At 42.8% G+C, this 17,824-nt stretch overlaps 1 protein-coding gene and 2 long non-coding RNA genes across 3 annotated transcripts; all 3 read right to left on the minus strand.

Moving 5' to 3' along the window:
• Positions 1–271: 271 nt before the first annotated feature.
• Positions 272–4,227, minus strand: LOC309340208 (trefoil factor 3-like). Its single transcript, XM_081858824.1, has 4 exons — positions 4,066–4,227; positions 2,005–2,151; positions 903–985; positions 272–468 (listed from the first exon to the last, which is right to left on the minus strand). The coding sequence occupies exons 1-3, from the start codon at positions 4,148–4,150 to the stop codon at positions 945–947; spliced, it is 273 nt and encodes a 90-aa protein (XP_081714950.1). The 5' UTR covers positions 4,151–4,227; the 3' UTR covers positions 272–468; positions 903–944.
• A 3,739-nt stretch (positions 4,228–7,966) lies between these two features.
• LOC309340442 lies at positions 7,967–11,072 on the minus strand. The gene is made up of 3 exons (XR_014155994.1): positions 11,049–11,072; positions 9,632–9,832; positions 7,967–8,420 (listed from the first exon to the last, which is right to left on the minus strand). It is a non-coding gene; the product is annotated as an uncharacterized lncRNA (long non-coding RNA).
• A 4,034-nt stretch (positions 11,073–15,106) lies between these two features.
• Positions 15,107–17,646, minus strand: LOC309340441. Its single transcript, XR_014155993.1, has 3 exons — positions 17,611–17,646; positions 16,792–16,998; positions 15,107–15,441 (listed from the first exon to the last, which is right to left on the minus strand). It is a non-coding gene; the product is annotated as an uncharacterized lncRNA (long non-coding RNA).
• Positions 17,647–17,824: the final 178 nt, after the last annotated feature.

Here is a 17,824-nt window from a genome sequence, read left to right on the forward strand (position 1 = left end):
GAAATGGAGGAGAGATGAAATTAAGGAGTGGGGCAAGCAGTCGGTCTAGACCGCAGGCAAGAAAAATCTGTACAACCCAAGATAGCCTGTTGGAGCAGGAGGAAGAAAGAGGGGGAAAGGGAAACAGGAGGGAGAGTCACAGAAGGATGAAATGAGGATGCACCACCCAGTCCTTATAAGTCTGTTAAAAGGCCATGAGTGTCCCTTTCCCTCCGCCCCCTCACACACCACACCAAGTGCTAGTGGGCATAGATCGGAGAAACGACCATAATATTTCTGTATGCTCCTTTTATTATTATTTTAAGGTGCAGTAGAGTGTTGAAAAACATGCATCACTGGCAGCAGAGTTCCGTTTCATCCACAGGAGATCACATGCAGATGCATGTAGTTTCACTTTATTTTTCTTCCAGAAGATCATCAGAGCAGAAAGGCAGATTTGTGGCTTATTTTGATTTTAAGAGATGCATTCTGAAAACAAAATAGGATTTTTTAAAAAATGATATTAACTGGGCTAAGTGGGAAATATGTACACAATAGGGCTGCCATTTGGAAATCAATTTATTTCATTATTTGGCAATGTCAACAGACCACTCCTAAACATGTTTACCTGATCCATTAAGCCCCATCGTGGGTCAGAGGCCCACATGAAATAACTACTTCTCGAGGCAGTCCTGTTTAGGGAAGTTTTTAATGCTTGATGTTTTATTCTGTTCTAATATTCTGAGTGGCCGGGGAAACCCAGCCAGTTGGACGGGGCATAAATTATTATCATTACTACTACTATTATTATAATTACATAAAAACAGAAAATCAGCTTTTAACAAAAGTGCTCCGGCTGGCTGTTCCAGAAATCCTTCTATGAGCCCATGGGATGGATAACTAAACTAGTTCACTGCTTGTACCTCAGAGATCATGGAAGTTGCTGCGCAGCTGAGATCTGTGAGCTACTGACTCACGTCAGGTTTCGGGCCTGAATGGATGAGTCCTGTGAGTGAAAAGAAGTGACCTAATGTAACACATGAACCGTCTTGGAAAAGCATGAGGCCTTACTGCCTGATCTCCCTTCATCCTGTAGGCACACATGGAAGGGCATGCTGGTCACTCTGTATCATTTTTAGAGCGTTGCCTTCTTTTTGTATTTCCTTTTGTATTATTTTGGCTTAAATGTATTCTACTGAAGTAGTAGCTGCCATGGGCAGCAAAAAAAGTAAAAAGTAAAAAAGAGAGGAGTACCATCACAAAAAAGCCATTGCTAATAAGTCACTAGAACTATGATGAAAAGTAAGACTCTAATAAAGTATAGAGGGAGATGGTCTTGCCTCATCCTCAACTGTATTTGCAATGCACATATGCATTCCTGAACTTTAGAAATATCTCAAGACAGGACATACCCTCCAACATGTCCCAGAGGAAAACCAGGATGTACGTCTTTCGAGGCTGTGTTCCCATGCAAGTCACATGACCCATTGAAGAGCACTGCACCCCAAAGCACAGTCTTTTGGACCACGATTTTATGGGAGTCAGGTGACTCACACAAGACCAGCCCCCCAATAGGATATCCCTATTTAATTAGGACAGTTGGGGGGGGGGTTGACACAGAGTATGGTGTCCAATGTGGTGCCCTCGATATGTTCCAACTCCCAAAAGTCCCATTCAGCATGGCCAAATGTCGGGGTTGTGGGAGTTGTAGTTCAACAATATCTAGAGGCTGCCACATTGACCATCACTGCTGTACAAGTTTTTCTTCTGCTGAATTAATCTGTACGAGGTAAGAAATTAAAACTAGTGTAATTGGTGCCATTGAGAAACTTGAGCAAGTAGATCTTGTATTGTTATTTTACTACCATTGCTGTTCTTGTTTGTATTATACTGTTGTATTAATGGGAGATTGTGTCGGGGGGGAGGCGGTATTTGTTGCTTGTGGTGTTGTTGTTTTGCTATATATTTTTATGTCTATCAAAGCTGACTTGCCCTGGAAGGTAGTACAAATAACTATATACATACCTGAATCACTTCCAGGAAAGAAGCACCAGATGACTCCAGGAATACTTGAATCAAAACAGCATCCTCTGCTGTGGCATGTCTGAGCACTGATGTATGGGTAGCCACAGTTCACTCTTGCTTTGGGCTGCACTGCACATTGTTGTGTGGCTGTTAAAGACAAAGTTCAATTGATTCTGTCATGTGGCACTTCCTTTATGAAGGAAGTGCAGCCCATCATGCTGCAGTCTGATTTCGAAAATTCTGAATTCATTGATTTCCTCTGATTCTGATGTTGTCTCATAACAACGGCTAATTACTCTCTGGAAACAGCCACCTGTTTTGATTCTATGGGAAAGGTTCTATGGCAGGGGTAGTCAATGTGGTGTCGCCCAGATATTATTGGCTTGTAGCTCCCATAAACTCATCGCAGTGATGACTGAAGTTGTAATCTAACCCCAGAAGGGCACCACATTGGCTACCCCTGTTTTATGGCATGATTTGTTTTGGATGTTTCTTTCTGCTTTCAGTTTGCCAGACACAATATTACGCTACACCAAGCACTGTTAATCAACACAGAGAATATATTTCTGTTGTATGACTTGATTCATGAACAAGCCTATTTCTTTCTAGATGAGGAAAAAACCTTATAAAAACAAACACATCTCACCAGCACATCTCAGCCAACATCAGGCCAAAGGAAAAGAGTAAATCCCATTACAGTTGCAGTTAACAGATCAGCGGAAGGTGTGTGTGTCAGTAATGAAAGTAAGCAACAGCCAAGGCAGCTACTCTGTACATGCTTTCTCTTCTTGACCAAATCTGATCTTGACCAAATTCCCTAGTGCAGCAAGCCTATAAATTCCAGTAATCCACTTTACACCACTAGGGATGGTTGATCTGCCAAGTTCAGTTCCTTTCAGTTTTTCACTTTCCTAATCATAAAATTCAGTTCTCCATATTTCCGCATCAGTTTGCAATTTCTTTTTTTAAGTCCTCAACAGTGTTTCAGTGTGAATTTCTCCTAATATACATGTTTGTATGTAATTTTGCCTAATTTACACAATTTTGCAAAGCGGTTTCCTCTAATGTAAAGAACTACCTCTTTTATTTTCACTAATAAGTAGAATTATTTTTGCACACTTAATCCCACTATATATACATTTTTGCACACATTACTTGGTTGGAGAACTGCACTACACAATGCAGAAAATGATGGCTTTCAAAGGATGGCTCTTTATAGCATTTTGAAAAGAGTGAATTATGCAGGTTTGCCTTTAAATGTGAACAGAATGGAATATCTCCCCTATCCCAAAGCACAACCATTTTCACCACAGCTTCAGGCTTCCATGCATGCACCTTTGCTGAGAAAGTCCTCTGCATGTGCAAGCAGCTGCTCTATTTGCAATTCCTCTACTACTATTTCATCTACTATCCTGGACTATGGCCTTAGCCTCGGTTAGACAGTCTAACTGGGCTCTATCCATAGCTTTGGACTGAAAGCAGCAGAGTGGGCTGAACTTTTCTCAATTGTCCCCTCTCTGCTAAACAGCTACTTGGTACTATTCAAGGGTCTCTGTCCCAGGTGAGCATGTGCAAAATACCAGAATGGGCCATACAATATCCAACTGCATCCCCCAGACACTTAGGGATGGGGAGGATGCATTGGGTGACCCTCAACTGGCTGTGGCTCTCTGCCAGATGCCCCCTGCATATTTGAACCTAAGAAGAGCCCTGTCGGATCACACCAAGGTTCCATCAAGTCCAGCACCCCATTTTCCACAGCAGGCAACCAGATGCTTAAGGGAAGCCCACAAGCAAGACATGAGAGCCACAACACTCTCCAGCTTGTGTTCTCCAGCAACTGGTGTCCTGAGCCATAGAGCCTCTGAGCCTAGAGGCTTTGGAGTCTTGTGCCTTCAAACAGACTTGTGTCTTCTTTTCACAGCAAACATTGGCGTGACACTAGTGGTACCCACGGCAAGAAGGCCACTGGCATAAAGTGTGAAGTGGGTAGCTCTTATTTAATGTTTCAAGGAGCTGGTTTAGTATTCCCCAAGAAAAAAATGAAACAGTTCCACTCACGTCTTTGGAGAGTAAATCCATTAGTCAGGCTGCTGAGTCCTAGAATCAGGACAATAGCGAATAACAAGAAGCTCTTGTGCACCATGGCAGCTCACCGTCCTCTGTCCTGAACCTTCAGGTCTCCTCCAGAAAACAAACAACAATGTTAAGGTCTAGGCAAAAGATTTGCAGAAAACAATTTTTATAGTGGCCAGTTTGCTCAACATTTTCAGATAATTTTTATCTTGGGAGGCAAATGTCTTTGTCATCACGACTCCACCTGTGTTTTGATTTTGATTAAAGATTTCTACATATGTTCCAGATACATTATCAAATGGCAGAAATGATGATTCGATCGGTAAACTTAGTGGGAGGGATCTGTGGCAAAGATCGGCCTCAGATTCTTTCCTCATGAATCACCCCCAGCCACCCTTAAATCGATCCACATCATGTTAGTGCAGCACTTCAGGCAACAACGGTACCCATCACTTGACTGGGAAAGAAATAGTAAAGGTAAAAGGACCCCTGACCATTAGGTCCAGTCGCGACCAACTCTGGGGTTGTGGCGCTTATCTCGCTTTATTGCCAGGTCATGTGGCCAGCATGACTAAGCCGCTTCTGTCGAACCAGAGCAGCGCACGGAAACACCGTTTACCTTCCCGTTGGAGCGGTACCTATTTATCTACTTGCACTTTGACGTGCTTTCGGACTGCTAGGTTGGCAGGAGCAGGTTGACCGAGCAACGGGAGCTCACCCCGTCGCGGGGATTTGAACTGCCGACCTTCTGATCGGCAAGTCCTAGGCTCTGTGGTTTAACCCACAGCGCCACCCACATCCCGGGAAAGAAATAGGACATGCCAAATTGTGTCAGTTCACAGATGTATGTGAATGTGCAATAGTCTGTTGAGGACTCTATGCATTTGGAAAAAAATGTTGAGTTTTGGGGAAATTTCTGTCTTATACAGGTGTCTGGAAAAAAATTCAGAAGAAGACAGAAAAAGACAATCCCACTTCCATCATTTGCATTTATATAAAAAGCAAAATGCTGTTTCTAATTGAATACGTGCACTAGTAGAAGGATGATTTTATGGTTTACTTTGTTTAGGGTTGCCAGACGTATGGCAGCCCTAACTTTGTTAGCAAGAAACAGCTGTTCCTAAGATTGCTCTCTGTTCCAGTACTGATGTAGGGCAAACGTATATTTTCACATAAACAATTTCCTGCTTGGTAAGAACCTATGTTATCTTAATTTGCCAATATTAGCTCCATTATGACAGTCTTAGCTGTTAGAGTCATGCCTATGTAAAAAATAAATCTCTCTCTCTCTCTCTCTCTCTCTCTCTCTCTCTCTCTCTCTCATTTTTATAACTGTACATGAAAATAAAATTTGAAAGCTGAGTAATGCATTGACCAAAGGTGTAACTGATGGGGAAGGGTTACTGTGATTAATAGCACCAAAGTCACCCAGCACGGCACAAATGTGCTAATCAGCTGATAAGTCTCCCCACAGATAAGCAAGACCAGTATTGCTTCATCTGTGATCCTCCCTAATTTGTGATTAAGTATTTGAAACTCCCCAACAATGTCAAAAGTAGAACTACCTGGTTTACCAATCCTGCCCTGAGAGCAGGTCAAATGGTTACTTACAACAATGACCAAAAATGAGAAAACGTATCACCAAAAAGGGGACTAATGGTTCTATGCATAATGTTTGCAGGTGCCAATAGATATGTAAAGGTACACATTTATAAATAATCTCTGGAATTTAAACAGAAATACACTGCATCTCATTATAATATGGAAGACCACATGACCCGTAGGCCTGCTCAGTCTACAGTCCTGGTGATAACTATTGCTTGGCATCTTCAAGGTCCCTGCTTCTCTCCATTATTGTGCTTCTTCATCTTTAAATCATACTTTGAAAAGGCCACTTCTTCAAATATAGGACTCTCCTCTCACAGCCCTTCAATTAGATGGCTGCCCATGGCAAGGCAGGACTTATGGTCATTCTAAGAAAATGGCTTTTGGAGTATGAAGCTTTCAATTTGCACATGCAGTAGAAAGAGAGAAAGCAAAAGTATACGGACATGCATTTCTGGTTTCGCTGCTTCTACTGTAAAACAAATATCAGTTTTCCATGAATTAGTTTAGGCAGTGCTTCTTTTCTAAAAAAAAATGTTTAGGGGTACTTTCATCTTACTACCCATATTGAAATAATGCCTCTCAATAAGGCCAAACTTAGATTCACAAACTGTTTAGGGGTATGCGTACCCCTGCGTACCTCCCAGAAAAAAGCACTGAGTTTAGGTTTGTTATGGATGGGGAAAGGTCAATGGTGCGATCACTTAAAGTGTATTTCTTCCCACTGAGGAATGCACACAGTGTATGCATGAGACATCCTTTATCAAACTCTGATAGCACACACAGGTGGACAGTACTAGCTAATACAGTGGTGGTGCCTCGGGTTACATATGCCTCACGTTTACAGACTCTGCTAAGCCAGAAATAGTACCTCGGGTTAAGAACTTTGCTTCAGGATGAGAACAGAAATCGTGCAGTAGCGGCGCGGCAGCAGCGGGAGGCCCCATTAGCTAAAGTGGTGCTTCAGGTTAAGAACAGTTTCAGGTTAAGAACGGACCTCCGGAACAAATTAAGTACGTAACCAGAGGTACCACTGTAGTTGCCAAAACAAGGTCACTGGGAATAAGGACTGTGTTAGAGGTTTGTAGACTATTTTTTTAAAAAGCTTCTTCAAATTTTGCATAATGGTGGAAGAATGTACAAAATACAGTCAATACATGTACATTCCTGGTTGTAAGTAGGAAGGCACAAAGATAAAGGCTGGCTGGGGGCAGAATGGGATTAGTGTGGCAGTATCCTTTCCCCCCAGTGGACTAGCCTCCACAGCTCCCAGGATAATGTTGTCCTGTGTAAATATTAGCAGCAGTATAGACTCCCACAAAAGAACCCAAAACTGAAATAACTGTGTATGTAAACACTTAGTGGTACACAAGACCCGTAATTGGAATGCTGGGTGTCTTTTACTTTCCTTAAAAGCAGCCACGCAGACCCATGGACACCCCGAGTGGTGCTGGGGAGAGCACTAACTATCTCTTGGTGCTATTACATGCACTTAAATCACCCCCCCCAAAAAAAGCTGCATTAACCACAGGGAGAGGCGAGCAGGTACCATACTGGATAAAGGACTGGATCTGCTGCTGATGCAATCTATTTCAAGCTCACACTGACACATCTTGAGAAAGGATGATGGAATTGTGTCCCATACGATTACCTCTTTGGATTTCACAGTGAGTGGATTGGATGATGCTCTGAGTCTGAATGATTGTCATAACATGGAATGGACCAGATTTCCCATAGGTCCACCACAGCTCCCCCTGCCCCCTTTGCCTCTCCACATCATGGAGTGTGGCTCAACTGCTTTAACTCACTTGAAACCATTTATCACACAGGCCCCTTTCTTCAGTGCACCTCTCCTTTGAGTTAAAGGTTGATGGATGGATGGGAGATATACCTAGAAGGAGTATAGGCCTGCTTGGCTGGATCTAGACACATCAAAAAACATCTCAGGAAAACACTTTGTAAATCTCACATTGGACAAAAGACAGAACTCTACATTGCCATCTGGTGTCACAGTGTTATAACACATTTAAAATGCCTTTTTCTTTACTAATGTAGCTGAATTCCTAGTTTATGATTCTGTGAGTGTGGCCAAAAATAATCTCAAGCTCTAGACTGTATTCTTGTTGTAAAATATGTTGCTAGATATCCAGCCTACTTGGATAATAGACTTGTGTCACTTTGCACTGCTGTGACATAAGAGCTTAAAGGTGAAAAAATGTCAAGTGCATCAAAAAGAGAAACACATCATCGTTATTTTTTTGCAATGCTTTAATATGCTGAATGCGCAAGAAAGTTTCATAAAGATAAAGCAAATAGTGGGAAATAAAATGCATTTCTACATTCTCAAGAGTAATAGCCAAGGTTGGCAAAAAATACTGTGGATCTGAGACTAATTAGCTACATTTATAGCAGACATAGGCAAACTCAGCCGTCCCGATGTTTTGGTCATTATCCCTGACCACTGGTCCTGTTAGCTGGGGATGATGGGAGTTGTAGTCCCAAAACATATGGGGGGCCGAGTTTGGAGATGCCTGGTTTATAGCTTTTGGGGGAGATGATTTGCAGTTGTTGTGTGCAGACTGACCTCCCTGGCAAGGAAAGAAGCAGAAAACTGGGGTAGAGAGCAGGAAATTTTGAAAGCAACTGCTATGCCAGTATTTTGTTTTCTGTTTTTGTCTTGGAGGGATGCCGTTGTCAGACGTTCCTGGGCTGTGCCTTCATTTCGTTCTAATTTGCTGAAATGAAAAGAAGAGAAAGCTGCTTTATAGGGTGAACATTCCTGTTTCAAATTCCTGGACTCTGAATAGGGCTTGGGAGGAACTTCATTGTTATGGATAAGTTGGGGGTTATCCTTGGTCTTGTATGGATGGCTTCCTGATTGGGTTGTCAACTAAGGGTTGTAGACCCAAAGAAATCAATGGACTGAAGTTAGTTATGACTTAGTCCATCTTTATTGCATCCCTATAGCCTTTGCCCTCTCTGGATTGTATCCCATGTTGTGGGAGAAAAGATTTTTCCAAATAGGAGGTTGTGTGTTGAGAGAGATCAACCTCTCTGATGCAAAACACGAAAGAAAAGGGGAAGGAAGACTACACTTGTCATGCAAAATGGTAGAAAGAGGGGAGGAGACAGGGTTCTTAAGCCTGCCAGTTCTAGTAACACTCACCAGTTATAAAGTGTCGTGTGTGTGTGTGTGTGTGTGTGTTGGACCAAGGTAAGTCAGGATTATTCTTTTCTCAGAAACTGCAGGTGTTTGATAATATCTGGAGAGAACCCACAATGAAGTGCTGCTCAAAATGAGATAAATGTTGATGGGGGCCAAGATGGGGAGACTTCCGAGCTCTCAGTCCTTTACATTATGCTTCCTAAAGCAGGAACATAGTGTGGGTTGCTGGCACCTGGGATGGTAGACTGGGCAGCAGTCAGTCCCTTTACTAAGCGACATCTAATCGTGGGAGTCTCTCCTTGCAAACTAGCCCTGACCGGTAGCAGAGATAAGGCAGAGAAACCCAAAGCCGCTGTGTCCCCTCACTCTCCTGTCCTTGCAGTGAGGCGCAACACACATGGCTCTGGCAGTGCTTTCCTGCCTTTCTACGCCTGGCCCAGGGGCAGGGCACGCACAGGCATACCTTTGCCTACCGCAAGAAAGAGGCACTGCCACTGCATTAGCCTCGAAGGCCTCAATGAGGGAGCCTGACGTGGGGCAGCTGGTTGCGCCCCCTTAGAAATTTGTGCTCAGGGCCCCACCGTCACTGTCCAGAAGCAGAGCACAAGTGCTTCACCTTGAACTTGGCTAGGACCAGCACTTTAAAAAAAAAAAAACCCAGACGTATTACCAAATGTATGGCCTATCCCCCCATTCCCCAGGAACAGCTGTAGGATAAGCTCTTGATATCTATTAGTTTTTGGGGTTTTTTAATGAAAACAAATAAAAGCTGTCGCTTACCTCCTCAGCCTCGGCCCCAGCGGCGGCCCCAGCGCCAACCTCGGCGAAAGCCTCGGCGAAAGCCACCTCGGCGGCCTCGTCCACTTCCCAATTCACGCCTGGCATCCGCCACACTAGCCAATCCTACGATCAGGAGGATTGCCAGCAGCCAGATCCATTTGAAGTTCATTTTTATTTGAAATCTTCACAGAATCTTCAAACCTGTTAAAGCATTTCATATCAAAAGTGTGACTCAACAGAGGTTCAATCTGCATTTTTTCCATAAAGAAAATGGCAGTGTTTGGTTTGACATTTGTATAGCATTTCTGGTGTCCAAAAGTGCTGTTATGATGACATCATTCCTCTAAGGTGAATCAGTATTATTATCTCCCACATTGTGAGGGCTGAGACTGAAAATGACTTGCTCAAGTGAATTCATAGCCGTGGCAAGATTCAAACCAATGAAAATTCACATCTGAGTAGGTGCATGTACTCCTAGGGTATCACTAACACACACACACACACACACACACACACCCCCATGTTTCAAAGCTTAGGAATGTGTCATGTGTTATGATGCTGGACTTGATAAAGTTTGGGTTTGATCCAGCCAGGCAATCCTAACTAATAAAGTTCTGAGTTTAGATTCTCAGAAACTGAACTCTCAGTTTCCTGCTGCATCACAGAGGAGAAAGAGGTAAATATTAATGAACTTGAGCAGCAGAAGTTACTCAAATAAAGGGAAGGAAACAGGTAGAAATACAAGATAAATGTACTTGAATGGAAGAATAAACTACAAGATAAAAATTCATCAACAGGCACAAACACTCAAGCAGCTGTGTCTTATCAGCACAGATATCATAGCAAGCAAAGCAAAGCAAAGTGTGAGGAAACGTGGCTCTCCCAGGCTCTTTCTGCAGGCCACAACTCAATTCAACTGGCTCATGGAAATCAAAAGACTCCAACTCCATTCATGTGAATTCACACTCTCACACACCAGTTAGAGATGGATGAACCTGTCAGTTTCAGAGTCTCTCAATTTCTCATTTTGACAATCTCAGATTCAGTTTGCTGTATTTTGCCATCAGCTTCGAAATTTCTTATATGTTTGCATGAAGATTCATCAGAATTTCTCCTAACACCCCCCCCTTCTTATATGCAACTTTGCCTCACATACACATTTTTGCTGGCAATATTCCCTAAGAATGCATTTTGGTCTACTATTTTCACCATTATCTGCCTTTCTAAGCCCCTTATGTGCACTTTCCGTACATCTTCTCTTGGTTGGAGAGGGTAACACAAAATTCGCAGAAGTTTGAATTTTGAACAAAAGCCTCATTTCAGTTTGTGTATTGCGAAGTGGGTAGAGTTGCATTAAAATGAAAATCAAACCAAATCCCTTGCCTCCCAGTTGCTAGAACCACTTGACTTACCCCACCTGAATGAGTTGCTGAACAGCTCGATGAGAAACAGCAGGATATCAAAACTTAGAAGGGCAAGGCTAATTTATATGGTTCAAGAAGACCTCCTCCTTCCTGTGGCAGCCCCTTGAGGTGAAACAGCTATCAATAATTGGGCCAATGAAATAACCGTTAGTAAACCCAAAAGCCAAGAACTGGACATTGGGTTCAGGAAACAATGCAAGGCAACAGACTTTTGTAGCAACATTTCAGTTGATTTCTTATATCTTTTATGTCAAAAAAATCCAACCGTTTTGTGGTCACAAGAAGCTGCTGCTTCCATGTGTTGCATTTTCCTATCTTGAGCAACAGGTAAATGAGACTTAGGACATTTTAACTGGCAATCTCGTTTATCTGGCAATGTTTCTTTTTTTTTTTTACCTGCAACTTTCTCATGCAAGGAGGAACACAACTTTAGCAGATTCATTGTGTATCCCCCTCATATATGCTCATTTTTAAAGGTATCACCCTCATATATGCTCATTTTTAAAGGCAATGATTCCACAAAACCAACATTTGAATATCTACTTGAGAAGGCTTTTGATGGTGCTGGGCAAGGTTTTTATTTCAGACTGGGCTTTTTTTTTTTTTAGTCTATAATTTTTCTGTAGTCACTACAAGTAAGAGATTTTTTTAGGAGCTCAGTAATTTCTGTTCCTTTAGAACAGAATATACGTATTTATTATATTTATTTGTCACTACGTACAAGTGTCTCAATGTGATTGACATAAGAAAAGTAAGAAATAACCCAAAACATTAGACCGAAAGATAAAAGTATCAATTAAACAAGACCTCAAGTGCTACACACACACACACACCTCACTTAAAAGAATGAGGACAATAAAAGTGGTCCTAGACATGAATAATTGCCCTCCCAATATGGTAGAGTAGGGTACTCAATATGGAGGGCTACCACAAATCATGCAGTTGAGTTTCCTGCATTTGGGAAAATCGCAGGGGTCAGCACACTCACAGTGAAATGGATGAGCCTCAACATTGGAAAACCTCCTTCATGGTTCATTCAAAGTTGATGTATTGATATGTCACTGAATATTTATTCCTGTCATTGTTTCATGATTCATATTGCTTCTGTGGTGATGACTTGTTTTGATAGGAGGTATGGTCTATATACAGGAAGGAGAGGGATGAGGAAGCAGTATCAGTGGATTCTACTTCAGACCTGTTCAAAACTGCTTAAAATCTGAAATGCAGATGTGCACCTTCTGGTCCTCAGGACAATGGGAACATGTCCTTTTCTCAGACTATGGCCAAGTGTGTATGCTAACTTCATTATTTCCTCCCAAATGAGAAAAAGCAGCTTCTAGCTCAAGGGGAGTACTTGGTGCATTAATATCTAATTTCTGAGCAATTGAGTTGCACATATGCCAAGTGCATAACAAACTTATCTTTTGTATTTGAATGTGTGCACCTCAGTCAGAGAGAATGGAACCAACTGATATATCAAGAAGGAGGTTTCATTTTTGAGCTCCATTTCTGCTCTTTTCCTTTTTGTGATGGTGTCAGGAGGGTAACTGATATCCATTGAGTCTCCATCAACTCTCATAATTTATTTATCTATTTCATTAATTTGTACACCGCCCATCATCCGAAGTTCACTGCATAAAAATACAAAATGGGAACACAAAATACAGCATGAAGCAAAAACAAACCATTAACCCCCCCCCTTTACTGGGATGTAGAAGGATGTAGAATTTTAATCAGGAAAGGCCTGGTTATGGAGAAAACTTTTTGCCTGGCTCCTAAAGATATATAAGGAAGGCACCAGGTGAGCCTCCCTAGGGAGAGCATTGCACAGACAGAGAGCCACAGCTACGCCCATTCTAAGAAAAGGGCTGTTGGAGGAAGAAGCATTTTTGATCTGTGTTGACATTCAGAAAAGCATATTGAAGCCACTGAAGACAATACTTTGCTGGATATCACAATTCATTATGAACTGGTGGACAAATGGCTACCTATGTTGTGCCTCATCAGCACTCGATTTTGAGTGGTTCCCCCGCACAGGGGCACCGAACCAAGGGGGTGCAAAATAATTATAATACTTAGATTTATACAGATACCTAATCAAAATTAGAAATATTAAGTTGGGGGAGTGCTATGCTCAGGGTGTCGTATTACCAAAGTTCACCTTGCCCTCATTAAGAGAGTGCAGGCCAGGAGATGAGATAAAGATGTACAAGCTCCCAAGATGCATATGCCGTAGAAGCAAAGAAAGTAAAAATATACTAATATGCATTTCTGGTTTCCCTCCTTCTGCTGTAATATAGATATCAGTTCTCTGTGAATTAGTTTAAAGTGTTGTAGGGTAGGATTAATGGTGTGATCATGTAAAGTATATTTCCCCCCACTAAGGAGAGCACACCATATATTCGTGGGTGATCCTTTACAGAACTCTAATAGCAAATGCAAACTGAGAATACCAGCAAATGGTTACTAAAACAGGGTCACTGGGAAACATGAAGGAGTCATTAGCATGTTCAGAGATCACTAGAATTACAAAGATTGTTTTTTTAAAAGCCTGTTGGGGATTATTCATAACAGTAGGAGAATGGGCAAAATTTAGTTGATATATGCACATTACCCAAGTCTTGTGGGAGATTAGGTATATTGACCTCTTCCTGAAAGGATTATGTGCATGTTTTCCAAGAGGCCTGCTTAATGTGCACAGCTGTCAGTCGTGATGCACAGTAACCTCTCAACGTCCATTTTTCATATGATAGATAGCCTAAAAAGCCCCAGAATGTTCCCTATAGCCATGGTACATACAGTTCGGTTTCAGTCGGGAAATAAAAACAGAAAACTGAGGGGGTGGGGGGTGGCAGTGGTATGTCCTGGTTGGAGAGTATAGCTGGCTGGAACCCTGAACAACAGTTCTTCTGTTAGAAGGTGAGGATATGCTGTAGCATCTTGTTGTGGCTCCTATTATCCTATCTTGGGCAGTGGGCTCTTAAGTTAAAATATTTCTGAAAATGTTTGACAGCCCTGCCCCATGGTATGAGAAGCCCACTTGCCCTTTTTCATGTGGCTGCATTGAGGGACGGAGGATGCTTCAGTGGGGCCCCAATGGGGGAATTCAAACTGTCTGGGCCCTTCCTGGTGGGCGGAGAGGACATAAGCCTGCTTCCTGCTCCGGCAAATGGGGATGCAAGCTGGGACTTGGGCTGTGTGGAAGGCGAAGCCAATGGAGTCGATGGTGGGTTTTCCTCAGATTGCCCATTTAAGCAGCCAGCCCCCTGACCCCTGGTATGAGAATAGGATGCTTTGACTCTGAAATCATCCCCACAAAGCTGCATTAGCCACAGGGAGAGATGAGTAGGTACCATACTGGATAAAGGACTGGATCTGTAGCTGATGCAATCCATTTCAATCTCACACTGACAAAAGGATGGACACTCTCACACTTGATGATGAGGATGATGGAATTGTGTCTTTTCAGATTTCACAGTGAATGGATTGGAGGATGCTCTGAGTCTGAATGATTCTCATAACTTGGAATGGACCGATTTCCCATAGGTCCACCACATCTCCCCCTGCCCCCTTTACCTCTCCACATCATGTGATGTGGCCCAACAGCTTTAAGTCACCTGAAGCCATTTCTCCCACAGGCACCTTTCTGCCATGTACCTTTGAGTTAAAGGTTGATGGATGGATGTCTACTCTTGGATGAAGAACTTGTAACACCAGCTAACCCAGGAGAAAAATAATCTCAAGATCTATACCAGGCATAGGCAAACTCGGCCCTCTAGTTGTTTTTGTCCTACAACTCTTTTGATCCCTAGCTAGCAGGACCAGTGGTCAGGGATGATGGGAAGTGTAGCCCCAAAACACCTGGAGGGCCGAGTTTGCCTATCCCTGCTCTAGACTGTATTCTTGTTGTAAAATATATTGCTAGATATCCAGCCTACTTGGAAAATAGACTTGTGTCACTTTGCACAGCTATGAGATAAGAGCTTAAAGGTGAAAAAATGTCAAGAGCATCAAAAAGAGAAACACGTCATCATTATTATTTTTGCAATGCTTTAATATGCTGAATGCGCAAGAAAGTTTGATAAAGATAATGCAAACAGGGAAATAAAATGCATTTCTACATTCTCAAGAGAAATAGCAAAGGTTGGCAAAAAATACTATGGAGCTGAGACTAATTAGCTACGTTTATAGATTTTGGGGGGAGATGATTTGCAGTTGTTGTGTGCAGACTGACCTCCCTGGAAAGGAAAGAAGCAGAAAATCGGGCTGGAGAGCAGGAAATGTTGAAAAGCGACTGCTACGCTAGCATTTTGTTTTCTGGTTTTGTCTTGGAGGGATGCCGTTGTCGGATGTTCCTGGGCTGTGCCTTCATTTCGCTCTAATTTGCTGAAATGAAAAGAAGAGAAAGCTGCTTAGAGGGTGAACATTCCTGTTTCAACTTCCTGGAATCTGAATAGGACTTGGGAGGAACTTCATTGGTTATGGATAAGTTGGGGATTATCCTTCCTCTTTTCTGGATGGCTTCCTACTTGGGTTGTCAACTAAGGGTTGTAGACCCAAAGAAATCAATGGACTGAAGTTAGTTATGACTTAGTCCATCTTTATTGATTTCTTGTGTCATTGCATCTGCTGTTTCTTTCTCTTCCATTCCCTTTCCTTGCTATCTCCTTGCTATCCCTATAGCCTTTGCCCTCTCTGGATTGTATCCCATGTTGTGGGAGTAAAGTTGGCCAAAATGATTTAGGGAACCTTCCTTTACCCAGGGATTAAGTTAAACGCATCCATACGATTGTAAACACCATAGATTTTTCCAAATGGGAGGTTGTGGGTTGAGAGAGATCAACCTCTCTGATGCAAAACACGAAAGCAAAGGGGAAGGAAGACTACATTTGTCATGCAAAATGGTAGAAAGAGGGGAAGAGACAGGGTTCTTAAGCCTGCCAGTTCTAGTAACACTCAGCAGTTATAAAGTGTCGTGTGTGTGTGTGTGTGTGTGTGTGTGTGTGTGTGTGTGTGTGTTGGACCAAGGTAGGTCAGGATTATTCTTTTCTCAGAAATTGCAGGTGTTTGATAATATCTGGAGAGAACCCACAACAAAGTGCTGCTCAAAATGAGATAAATCTTGATGGGGGCTGAGATGGGGAGACTTCCGAGCTCTCAGTCCTTTACATTATGCTTCCTAAAGCAGGGGCATAGCGTGGGTTGCCGGCGCCTGGGATGGTAGACTGGGCAGCAGTCAGTCCCTTTGCTAAGCGACATCTAATCGTGGGAGTCTCTCCTTGCAAACTAGCCCCGACCGGCAGCAGAGATAAGGCAGAGAAACCCAAAGCCAGGACTGCTGCTGTGTCACCTCACTCTCCTGTCCTTGCAGCAAGACGCAACACACATGACTCTGGCAGTGTTTTCAAGCCATCCTCCTCCTCCCTCCCTTACCCCTGGCCCAAGGGCAGGGCACACACACACACACAAGGCATCCCTTCACCTGCCGCAAGAAGGAGGCACTGCCACTGCATTAGCCTTGAAGGCCTCTATGAAGGCCTCCGTCACTGTCTAGAAGCAGAGCACAAGTGCTTCACCTTGAACTTGGCTAGGGCAGCACTTTTTAAAAAAAAACAAGACGTATTACCAAATGTATGGCATATCCCCCCATTCCTCAGGAACAGCTGTAGTATAAGCTCTTGATATCTATTAGTTGTTTCTTTTTTAAAATGAAAACAAATTAAATCTGTCGCTTACCTCTTCAGCCTCGGCCCCAGCGGCGACCCCAGCGACGGCCCCAGCGAAAACCGGGTCGGCCATCACGTCGACCACCTCGGCTGCCGCCTCGGCGACGGCCACGCCTGGCATCCGCCACACTAGCCAATCCTATGATCAGGATAAGTGCCAGCAGCCAGATCCATTTGAAGTTCATTTTTATCTGAAATCTTCACAGAATCTTCAGACCTGTTAAAGCATTTCATATCAAAGGTGTGACTCAACAGAGGTTCAATCTGCTTTTTTCCATAAAGAAAGGCCAAAAAAAGGCAGTTATTGGTTTGACATTTGTATAGCATTTCTAGTGTCCAAAAGTGCGGTTATGATGACACCATTCCTCTAAGGTGAATCAGTATTATTATCTCCCACATTGCGAGGGCTGAGACTGAAAATGTCTTGCTCAAGTGGCAAGATTCAAACCAATGAAAATTCACATCTCAGTAGGGAGGGGAAGGAGTGCATGTACTCCTGGGGTATCACTAACACACACATACACCCCACAACATGTTTTGAAGCTTAAGAATGTGCAATGTGCCATGATGCTGGACTTGATAAACTTTGGGTTTGATCCAGCAATGCAATCCTAACTAAGAATGCATTTGGTCTGCCTTTCTAAGCTCCTTATGTGCACTTTTCGTACACCTTCTTTTGGTTGGAGAGAGTAACACAAAACTCGTAGAAGTCTGAATTTTGAACAATAGTCTCATTTCAGTTTGTGTATTGCCAAGTGGGTAGAGTTGCATCAAAATGAAAATCAAACCAAATCCCTTGCCTCCCAGTCACTAGGACCACTTCACTTACCCCACCTGAATGAGTTGCTGAACAGCTTGATGAGAAGCAGCAGGATATCAAAACTCAAAAGGGCAAGGCTAATTTATATGGTTCAAGAAGACCTCCTCCTTCCTGTTGCATCCCCTTGAGGTGAAACTGCTATCAATAATTGGGCCAATGAAATAACTGTTAGTAAACCCAAAAGCCAAGAACTGGACGTTGGGTTCAAGAAACAACGCAAGTC

Source organism: Podarcis erhardii, assembly GCF_964252035.2.
Source record: "Podarcis erhardii genome assembly, chromosome: 4".
In the NCBI taxonomy this organism is placed as follows: Eukaryota; Metazoa; Chordata; class Lepidosauria; order Squamata; family Lacertidae; genus Podarcis; species Podarcis erhardii.

Bases quoted from the DNA above. Each gene is read 5' to 3' on its own strand.
- LOC309340208 (XM_081858824.1), bottom strand. From the start codon at position 4,150: ATGGTGCACAAGAGCTTCTTGTTATTCGCTATTGTCCTGATTCTAGGA. The intron at 2,152-4,065 runs GTGAGTGGAACT...TGTCTTTAACAG, and splicing joins TGGATTTACTCTCCAAAGAC to CCACACAACAATGTGCAGTG. The intron at 986-2,004 runs GTATGTATATAG...TTTCACTCACAG, and splicing joins CTTTCCTGGAAGTGATTCAG to GACTCATCCATTCAGGCCCG.